The sequence below is a fragment of the Scyliorhinus canicula genome, chromosome 13, assembly GCF_902713615.1.
Source record: "Scyliorhinus canicula chromosome 13, sScyCan1.1, whole genome shotgun sequence".
Lineage (NCBI taxonomy): Eukaryota > Metazoa > Chordata > Chondrichthyes > Carcharhiniformes > Scyliorhinidae > Scyliorhinus > Scyliorhinus canicula.
Window position 1 is genome coordinate 2,992,485 of NC_052158.1, and position 10,886 is coordinate 3,003,370.

The 10,886-nt window shown below is 53.3% G+C and overlaps 1 protein-coding gene across 1 annotated transcript; it reads right to left on the reverse strand.

Moving 5' to 3' along the window:
- On the reverse strand, positions 1-10,757 carry LOC119975931 (serine protease FAM111A-like). Its single transcript, XM_038815893.1, has 5 exons — positions 10,725-10,757; positions 10,524-10,584; positions 8,365-8,425; positions 5,980-6,041; positions 1-4,565 (listed from the first exon to the last, which is right to left on the reverse strand). Exons 2-5 carry the CDS (start codon positions 10,560-10,562, stop codon positions 2,733-2,735), a joined length of 1,995 nt encoding a protein of 664 aa, XP_038671821.1. The 5' UTR covers positions 10,563-10,584; positions 10,725-10,757; the 3' UTR covers positions 1-2,732.
- Between the last annotated feature and the right edge of the window lie 129 nt (positions 10,758-10,886).

A 10,886-nucleotide genomic window follows, 5' to 3' on the forward strand; every position in this document is an offset into this window, starting at 1 on the left:
CGCAAACACGGGGAGAATGCGCAAACTCCACACAGACAGTGACCCAGAGCCAGGTTCGAACCTGGGACCTCGGCGCCGTGAGGCAGCAGGGCTAACCCACTGCGCCACCGTGCTGCCCTTAAATTGTTTACTATATCAGCTAATATTCCAATCCCCTGCGTTAATATTGTGTCAAGCGCTTGCTAATTGTAATACATTTTGATGTACAGGAAGCAGCAACATTCTTTGTGACCTTGATGGAGCACTCAAAACAAAACAAGAATCAACGGGTAATGGATAAGCATACAAACCGATGTGGTGCAGGTCAGAATAGGCCAAGTGCCTGACCGGCAGGGCACCATGGTGGCACAGTGGTTCCCAGGTTTGATCCCGGCTCTGGGTCTGTCCGTGTGGAGTTTGCGCATTCTCCCCGTGTCTGCGTGGGTTTCGGCCCCACAACCCAAAAGGATGCGCAGGGTAGGTGGATTGGCCAGGCTAAATTGCCCCTTCATTGGATAAAAGGAATTGGGTACGACCGCCTACACATGCTCGGAGTTGCCACATCTATAGTTGATGGTGGCTCCCCACTCCAAATCGTGTTCCATTGACCTCATTGAGCAGGTCCACACACACACACACGCCATCACCAGGCTGTGATGCCACCCCCGAGTGGTCACGCGACTCGCCAACCTTCAGAGTCCTGGCAGACGCACGAGCAACGGGCAGAGAACCAGCAAAGAGCCTTTTATATCTAAACACAGCCAGGCCAGCCGCTTTTTAGCAGGAATTTATAAGCCGGGTGAGATTAAAAAACAATTAAAAAAATCAAAAAAATAATCACAGAGCATCTGCGGGGGGTGAGAGAGCAGCTATGACAAAAAAAAAAAATGGTGCGAGTAGTTTCTTCTATAACCTGTCGGTAAATCATAGAATAAATGTTTACACTCTCGCACACCAATGGAAAGTCTTCCTCTCGTATTGACGGGTAAATGATAAGAGTGGAACGCCCCCATTGGAGTTTGGCACAACATGGAACAAATGCACAAGAGGAAAGCAAAATATTGTTGAGATATCATTGAATTAGAACCGTTTCCATATTTCAATCTTTCTTCGACACAAACCCAACTGGAGATATTTCACTGCAGCGGATACAGTACAAATAAGACGTGATCAAAGGGACGGCTTGCGAAGGCCGGGGTGGGGGGGGGTTAAGGCCCTGTGGCCATTCTCAGAGCTATGTCACAACTCAGGTTTACGAAAATTAGAACCCTCCAAAGGGATATTAACTGATGTGCACGCAAATCCATCCAACTAATCGGTTATTTGTCTTCGGTATTTGCTGAATTGCTGGCCAAGTTGTCTCCGTATGTGCCAACCCACCCCAGCAGGGCTCATTTCCCTGGAGATTAGGGCAAGGTGGGAGAACTCCTGGGAAAGTAAGTAATGTTTCCAACCGGCTGACGTTGGCTGGAGACAATTCAAAATCTTGTTTCAATTTGACTCCAATGAAGAGTTTTGATTTTTTAATTTATAGTTCACGATTATTTTCCCCCCCCCCAATTAAGGGGAGATTTAGAGTGGCCAATTCTCCTACCCTGCACATCTTTAGGTAGTGGGCGCGAGAACACGGGGAGAATGTACAAGAATGAAAAAAAAGATGTTTTGAAATGAGACACAAACCAGTCAAGTTTGGACTTTTGAAATTGGACGCAGTGGAATATATCAAAGACTACCTAAAATCTGGAAATGCAGCAATCACTTAGCAACCCAAACAAAATCCCACGTCCAGCCCACCATACACCATTTCATTTGGAAATCATTCATTTGGTACATTGGGCGAATTTTTAGAAATCTGACTGGAAGGCTCAACATGTCACATGGGTCAAAGGTCAGAGCTCTCCAGGAAGTGATAGCTCAACGTGTCACATGGGTCAAAGGTCAGAGCTCTCCAGGAAGTGATAGCTCAACGTGTCACATGGGTCAAAGGTTGCAGCTCGAACCCCTCGGGTCTCTGACCCAGGTTGGAGCCTTGGGCCCAAGAATCAGCCCAAGCCCCCGAGCTGGGGCGGAGGTAAATTCAGCCAGAACCCTCGTTCCCCCAACCTCCAGAGTCAGAAAACGGGCCAAGGAAAGGAAGGGGCTTTGGCCGTGATCACCAGTAACCTCAGACACACCTCCCCACCCACCTGGGCTCTCACGAACGGCTATGTGGTCGAGGGTGGGAGATGTTACGGAAACAAGGATTACAGATTTACCCCACGCCGATTTTGGGTAAGTCAGATGCTGTTGGACTAAGTCAAAGACATCCTCCTCAACGAGGCTCTCTGTTGACCGTTTCCCTAACTTCTGCCTAATACTTGGGCTCCCACACTTGGGAGCAAAGCCTTACATTTAAAAAAAAAAAAATCACCCTTTAATACTTTTCCCCCCCAACACAGAACCCTGTAATGATTCCAGTCGCTCGGGTAAATGTACGGTGTGCCCTGGCTGAATAAGTGGCAGAGTATTTCGCCCGTGGCCAGTTAACAGCACCCCTATAAAACACATGCAAGCTAGTGGCTGCTGGTCACTACGGAACCAATGGGTTAGCTTTTTCAGGTGGGGGCCCCCTCCTAAAGCAGAGGTTCAGCTGTACCTTCTTCCATTCATTGGACATTAAAGTTTTCAGCCAGGAGGCAGCTCCGTCCCACTTTACCTTTCCTTTACACTGCGCCTTCTCCCCAATCTGTTCTCCGGCCGGGGGGGGGGCTGTCTCACTTCAGAGAGTTTTGCAGCGCAACAATGATTTGTTTCGTCTTTTCTGTCGTATCGCCGTCATTCTTGCTGATGATGTCGTGGAGGATGAGCGAGACGGGTCGTCCGAGTTCAACGTAGAACTTCTCCGGGTCTTTATTTTTCTTGTAGGTCTCGCCGCCACAGTGCAAAGCAACGAGGGAACCCTCCGCGTCAAATATTGGCGATCCCGCTGCACCGTAGTGAAATTCGGTTTTGTACGTGATCGCATTGGAGTGTTTCAGTCTATTGAAAGCTTGACTCGCGATCAAGACCGTGTCGTGCGTACAATCGTCAGTGTCTTCCCTGGCGATCGCGGATCGCAAGCTTTCCAGAGGTTGCACGGCGTTGCCAGCTGCGCTCTCGTCACCAGCTACCACCGAGCAAGCGCAGATTTTCTTCTTGTCGCCTTCAGGGTGGCCGGCGATATACAGGCTCCCCATTCTCGGCAGGTTGGCGCAGCATTCCAACAGCCCCGGGGCTCCGGGGGCGCTCTCCAGCTCCAGGATGGCATAGTCAAGCGCTTGGTCGTAAATCTCCAGCCAGGCCACCAACCTCAGCGGCTGACCTCGCTGGGCCTCCTCCTCGTAGCCAAAGAAGACCTCGGCGCGGTCGCGGATGAGGGCGGGCCAGCTGCCAACGGCGGCGGCGCTCTCCGCGATCATCTCCACCACGTGGTAGCAGGTGAGCACGTAGCGGTCGCGCAGGACGAAGCAGGTGCCGCTGCCCTGAGCGCTCGGCGACTTCCAGGCGATGCAGCCCACGCTGGACAGGCGGTCGGAGATGCAGCGGAAAGCCCTGGCCGGCACGGACGACAGTGCTTCTTGGTGGAGCCGGTTCAGGTACTGCCTCTCTGACACTTTGGCCAGCTCGGCGTTCCTGGAAACCGACTGCTTGAATTTCGACAGGGAGGCCCGCCGGACTTCCAGGTGCCACTTGGGCAGCAGGTTACGGCCAGCCTCGAAGCCCTTCCCGTCCGTGTCCTTCCTGGTCGGCTGCCCTGCTAACTCGGCCGACTTGCTTGTCCTCGGCTTGGGGCTCCTGCCGTCGTCACAGGCCTTCTTCCTGGGGCCGCTCATCTCGATCTGAAAGCTGCGGCCGTGCAGCGCGTCCACCCCGTTGTTGAACTGGATCTTGCGGGGTGGGTCCACCTTCTCCAGCAGCTTGTGGGTGTCGTCCTCGATCTTGGGGTCGAAGCGGCCGTCGTTGGCCAGCGCCTCCCGGATGGTCTCGCCCTCGAAGCCCAGGACACACAGCTTGGTCTGTCCCTGGGCTATCCGGTCGGCCAGCACGATCCGCTGGGCCGTGTTGCCCGCCATCCGGCCGCTCGGCTCCACGTAGAAGAGAACGTGGCTCTTGTTGCGCGGGGGTTCGGGGGGCAGAGCTCGCTCGCCGCCCCCTTCGCTGCGACTCTGGCTCCGCAGGAACAGCAGGCGGAAGTGGGAGTACTGCGGCAGGTAGCAGCAGAGGATGTCCAGGTTGACTAAACCTTTCAGCGAGCCCTCCCCGTAGGCAAGGATGGTGTTGTCGCTTTTCACCTTCTCCTCAAAGTCACAGGACGTACTCAAGGCCCAGAGCAAGGTGTCAGTCGGATCGGCGGTGAACACATACTGGATGTTATCCGGGTCGCCACACACACTGAAAGTGAACTCCCTTCGCTGGAAGCTCGGCGTTCCACACTTCCTGTTGGTGTATTTGTTCCGGAGGACTTTCCCATTCTTGGGACCAAATTCATCGGTGTAGCTGCCTGGCAGCAGTTTGCTTTCCCCCCACGGGTTACAGTCTGTCAACTTCTTGCTTCTAGAACTTTTCATCTGCGGAGACACAAATTGAACAATATTTCAATCAGGGGTTTTATACTTATTTTCCTTTCATGAGCACGCCAAGCTATGATTCATCAAACACTTACTGGCCAATCATTTCGGGGGCGCAGGGCCCGGCGGGGCGCCACAGGGCTCGGCGGGGCGCCACAGGGCCCGGCGGGGCACCACAGGGCTCGGCGGGGCGCCCCAGAGGGCTCGGCGGGGCGCCACAGGGCTCGGCGGGGCGCCACAGGGCTCGGCGGGGCGCCACAGGGCTCGGCGGGGCGCCCCAGAGGGCTCGGCGGGGCGCCACAGGGCTCGGCGGGGCGCCACAGGGCTCGGCGGGGCGCCATGGGCCCAGGGCTCGGGGGGGCGCCACAGGGCTCGGCGGGGCGCCACAGGGCTCGGCAGGGCGCCACAGGGCCCAGGGCTCGGGGGGGGGGGGCATCACGCGCCCGGGGGCGCAGGGCTCGGGGGCGCAGGGCTCGGCGAGGTGCCACAGACCCGGGGGCCCAAGGCTCGGCGAGGCGTTACAGACCCGGGGGCACAGGGCTCGGCGAGGCGTTACAGACCCGGGGGCACAGGGCTCGGCGAGGTGCCACAGACCCGGGGGCCCAGGGCTCGGCGAGGTGCCACAGACCCGGGGGCACAGGGCTCGGCGAGGTGCCACAGACCCGGGGGCACAGGGCTCGGCGAGGTGCCACAGACCCGGGGGCCCAGCGAGGTGCCACAGACCCGGGGGCACAGGCAGAGCAGGCTCAGATGGGCCGAGTGGCCTCCTCCTGCTCAAAGAATCCCAATGTTTGAGGCCATTCAGCCACTCGATTCTGCACTGACCCGCTGACAGAGCTCCCTACCTAGGCCCACTTCTCCGCCCTTTCCCCGTAACCCCACCTAACCTGCACATCTTTGGACACGAAGGGCAATTGATCACGGCCAATCCACCTAACCTGCTCACTTTGGACTGTGGGAGGAAACCGGAGCACCCGGAGGAAACCCACGCAGACACGGGGCGAACGTGCAGACTCTGCACGGACAGTGACCCAAGATGGAATTGAATCCGGGTCCCTGGCGCTGTGACGCAGCAATACTAATCACTGAACCACCTTATTGGTATACAACTTATTTCAGAGATGGATGCACCCCTCAAGCGCCGCGACCTTCAGGGGTGACGAGCCAAACGCTGGAAAGCAGGGTCAGGCTGTGAGCGGCCCATTTCTCAGCCGGCACAGACACAATGGACAGAGGGTGTCTGGACAAATCCAGCAACATTTCTGCTGTCAGTGCGTCGAGTCCAAATGTGCCAACGATTCATTCGGGAGTTAAACCCGCCGGAAAGCTCAGAATTCGGGAACATTTAGCGCAGGCAGCCCAGGCCCAAATGTTGAGCAAGGACAAAGCAAAGTAGGATTTACAGGCATCCAACCTGACAGGCCTGGTAGTGATTCTCGGTGCCAGACAAGGCGAATCGAACCAGGCAATCGGATTCTGAAAAAAAAAGTGAATTGTTTTAAACAAAGTGACAAAAAACTGCACACAGATCAAACAACAACAGCGATGGGGGATGGACTGGAAAACACCTTTGGCTGGTGAGGGGTGATTGGTTAACATTGCAATCTAATAGGGCAGCACGGTGGCGCCGTGGGTTAGCCTGCTTGCCTCACAGCACCGAGGTCTCAGGTTCAATCCTGGCTCTGGGTCACTGTCCGTGTGGAGTTTGCACATTCTCCCCCTGTTTGTGTGGGTTTCGCCCCCACAACCCAAATGTGCAGGCTAGGTGGATTGGCCACACTAAATTGCCCCTTAATTGGAAAAAATGAATTGGGCACTCTAAATGTATTTTTTTTTATAAATTGCAACTTAACATCCCTTTTAATTCTCACCCAGGGCCGGGATCGAACCTGGGACCTCAGCGCCGTGAGGCACAAGCGATAACCACTGCGCCACCGCGCTTCCCAAAGTGTGGCAATCCTGAATCCGGTCTCCCCTCCTCGTGGCAATGTCACTGAGCTATTAACCCACAGGACTCTGGGGGAAACACTGGTTCAATTCCCACCACCAGCGGTGTGAAGTAATTTAAGTTCAATTAATAAAATCCAGAATGCAAAGCTAGTCTGGGTAACCAGTGACCGTGAAACCACGATCGATTGCCCTAAACATTCATGAACACTCCTTCAGGGAAGGAAATCTGCCGTCCTTACCCGGTCTGGCCTACACGTGACTCCAGATCCCACACGTGCCTCCTGAAACGGAGTAGCCAAACCAATCGGTTCAAGGGCAATTAGGGATGGGCAACAATTGGCAGTCTTGCCAGCAAACCCCCCCCCCGAATGAGTAAAGAAAACAAAATAAACACTTGAAACCATGGTGCCCTAACCAAGGGCGGCATCTAACAGCAGAAAATGTGACCGTTGTACAAAGGATTGTGCATAAGTAACACCTTTTCTGCAAAGGTGGGCTTCAGAAACTGTGCTGCAGAAACTGTGCTGTAATGTATATCATCCCCATCCCGGTAAAACTCATTGGTCCAAAGGTTGTGGGTTTCATTTCCACTCCGGAGGCTGGGAGTGTAAATCCTATGGGTGCCCTGCATGGTCAGAGGTGCCATCTTCCAGGAAGAATTCCAAAGTACTAAGACACGAGAGGTGCTACATAGTCACCGGTGTGAGCCGTCAGCCCCATCTCCTCCCCACATTATTTTCATCCCCTCCTGCCTGGAAGCTAAGGTCCACCGAAAAGGCCGTTCAGCCCATCGTATCTGTGCTGGTCAAAACCACCACTATTCTAATCCCATTTCCTAGCACTTGGCCCACAGCCCTGGCATTGCAAGTGCACCTCTAAATGCTTCTGAAACGTTCTGAGGGTCTCGGCCTCCACCTTCCCTTTCAAGCAGCGAATTCCAAACTACCACTGCCCTCTGGGTGCACAAAGTCTGGTCAACGAGGTGCAAGTGATTCAACCACTAGTCAAAATGCAACCTTGTCAGGGAAGGTCATAAAGCAGAGCAGGAAAAATGGACAATGCGAGATTCAGGCTGGCTCAGAGGCTGAATGTATATTTGTGAGTGAGGAATCCAGATGGTATGGAAACCCCCAACCCATTAGCATTTTGATGGCCCATCATCAAAACCTGGCGACTCTGAGCAATATAATATCGATACCTAAAGAAAAGGAGGGCAAACTCACTGACTGCCATATTTACAATAGGTTAAAAAAAGGTAATACTGTCTATTCATCCAGTCAACCACAAGGGGAAACGTGGCTGTACGTCTCTCCCGATACCATTGAAAGGCTCATTAATCTTTTGAACGAACAGTCAGTGAATCAGAACTCAGAATCAGAACTCGAAGCAAAGTTTCAGAACCTATTCTGCCAAGTTCTGGAGCTGGCAAGTGACCCCAAGAACGTGGGATCAGCAGAAATCGAGAAGTAATGAAGCGGAAAGAAACAAATCTTCCTTCCAAAACATGCAAACAAAACATAGCTCTATCGATGCCCATGTGATACGCACTGTGATAAAAAGAACATAGCTGTCAAAACAAGGGGCTGTATTTAATTTGATAAATCGCACTTGCAAACGGGGATTAATGGAAACTGCGCGCTTGAAAAGTGAATCTGAGCGAACGCCCCCCTCCCTCTGCACAGAGATTTCACCTCTCTGCCGTGTACCAGTCTCTTAACAACCCGACTGTTAGTGCCAGCTAGTGTTCACCTCACGCCTGCAGCTCAGCTCTGATGATCCCACTGCCCCCCTTTCCCCTCCCGCCCATCAATCTAGTCACTTTTCCCCGTCATCAAGGTTCACCTCGTACCTTGCTTCATGTTCCTTTGTAGAGCGCTCCCATCCTTCCTGGGGCCACTTGCATCCTGGGGCTGTGGGAGACAAGGATTCAGTTACTCAGCAGGAACCTTTCGCCTCCGTAGGGTCCAACAATCTCCTGTGCAGGCGTGAATGCCCTCGCTATAAGTTTCACTGCAATCTTACAGATCTTGGGCGTTTTACTTACCGCCCTGCGTCGTCATGCCAAAGAAGTATAAATCAAGTTTGCAAATACTTGGAAAATTCGATGAGACGTGAAGTATAATTCAGGAAGAGGGTTGGAAGGTGACATTAGGTTCAACCAATAAGATTCGAGTTAGGTGGCGCTGTGGTTAGCACTACTGCCTCACGGCGCTGAGGGCCCGGGTTCGATCCCGGCCCCTGGTCACCGTCCGTGTGGAGTTTGCACATTCTCTCCATGTCTGCGTGGGTCTCAACCCCCACAACCCAGTTGGGCGGCACAGTAGCACAGTGGCTTCACAGCTTCCGGGTTCGATTCCCGGCTTGGGTCACTGTCTGTGCGGAGTCTGCACGTTCTCCCCGTGTCTGCGTGGGTTTCCTCCGGGTGCTCCGGTTTCCTCCCACAGTCCAAAGATGTGCAGGTTAGGTGGATTGGCCATGATCAATTGCCCTTAGTGTCCAAAAAAAGGTTAGGTGGGGTTTAGGAGGATAGGGTAGAGGTGTGGGCTTGGGTAGGGTGCTCTTTCCAAGGGCCGGTGCAGACTCGAAGGGCCGAATGGCCTCCTTCTGCACTGTAAATTCTATTTTTCTATGTACAGTTCAGGTGGATTGGCGAAGCTAAAGTGCCCCTTAATTTAAAAAAAAGAATCGGGTACTGTAATTTATTAAAAAGATTTGAGGGTTCCACTCTTGCTGTTACCCCCCGCCCCCCCCCCCCCCACCCCAGCCTCAGCACCAAGCTCTCTTTGGAGGGTTGTCAGTGTGCAGTAGGTACGGCTCACACCAGATTATAACCAGCTGGAAGGCCGAGCAGAAGGGCTAATTAACGAGGGCCACAGCAACAGATTAACATTAAAATATCCCCCAGCAGCCATGATACAGAGAAGAACCCTTTACTGAGCTCTGCTTCGATCAAGGTGATGCAGTAATATTACTACCACTGCATTGGAGATCTCCACAGGGAGCTGGTATGGACCCAATGGGCCGAACGGCCCCCTTCTGTGCAGTAAATGACTTTTGCAAGGTTTCCTGAGAGAGTTTATTTGCCTTCCCAGACTTCAAACAAAAAGCTGGCTTTAACAAATAAACATCCGATACGCTGACAATCATCCCAGCATCAGGGGTGAGGCCCTTCGACCCTCCGCCAGTCACGTGTCCGATCTGACCAACCAACCTTCTATACCCCGTCTGTTCATGTGCCAATCCAGATAAGTCTTAAACGGTCGCTGATCTATCTGCCTCAACCACCTCTCTTGGCAGCGCATTCCAGGCCACCACCACCCTCTGTGTAAAAACCTCCCCCCCGCACATCTCCACTGAACCTTTCTCCCCCCCCCTCGATCTTGCGGCCCCTTGTCATTCTCATTTGCGCCCTGGGAAAAAGCCTCCAACTGTTCACCCTATCTATACCCCGAATAATTTGATAAACTTCTATCAGGTCGCCCCTCAGCCTCCGTCTCTCGCTAGGGAGAACAATCCCAGTTTATTCAATCTCGCCTCATAGCTAATACCCTCCACACCAGGCAGCATCCTGGTAAACCTTTTCTGTACTCTCTCCAAAGCCTCCACGTCCTTCTGGTAGTGCTGTGACCAGAATTAGACACAGTATGTACAACTGTAGCTTTTATACTTGATACCCTGTCCCACAAAGATGGGTTTTTACAACAATCGACAATGGTTGTCATCATTGTCAACATTACACTTCTTTTTAATTCCAGATTCGTTTTTATTGAATTTGAATTTCACCATCTGCAGTGGCAGGATGTGAACCTGGGTCCCAGGAGTATTACTCTGAGTCTCTGGTTTACTAGTCCAGTGACAATAATACTACGCTCCCACCTCCCCGAGTGAGCAGGAGGATGGGGCCCAGTGGAAGGTCTCTCGTTCAGGACGAGATCTGCACGGAAGGGAGTGTCTGGAGCTGGCCCAGGAGGGGTTAGATGGCGCACATAACGGGAATGAGAGATGTACCGTAGGCGTCCGGCTGCCTTCATCGCTGGACGAACTCATTGTGTAGTCTGGTCTCACAGCACTGAAAGAAAAATGGAAAACCGCATGAGACAGAAAACAATTGGGAGAGGGAGACAGGATCGCCATCCGGTGACACCTCCCAACAGGAAAAATAGCATTCTGCCCCCCCCACACCCCCCCCCTCCCCGACCCCACACAAACCATCTGGAACCTGGGAAGAGAACCACTTTGTAATGAAATATTCCCACTGGCAATACTTTCAAAAGAGGTTCTGAGTATGACGTAAATGACAGACTGTCAGTGCAAACAGGACGGGGTCACGGACAGTGGTGTGGGAGGGGGAGGGGGGGTGGTGTGGGGGGG

Excerpts from the sequence above, each read along its gene's own strand:
- LOC119975931 (XM_038815893.1), bottom strand. The coding sequence starts at position 10,562 with ATGAGTTCGTCCAGCGATGAAGGCAGCCGGACGCCTACG. Across the intron at positions 8,426-10,523 it reads AAGGCAGCCGGACGCCTACG|CCCCAGGATGCAAGTGGCCC; the intron begins GTACATCTCTCA and ends TGTCTCCCACAG. Across the intron at positions 6,042-8,364 it reads ACAAAGGAACATGAAGCAAG|AATCCGATTGCCTGGTTCGA; the intron begins GTACGAGGTGAA and ends TTTTTTTTTCAG.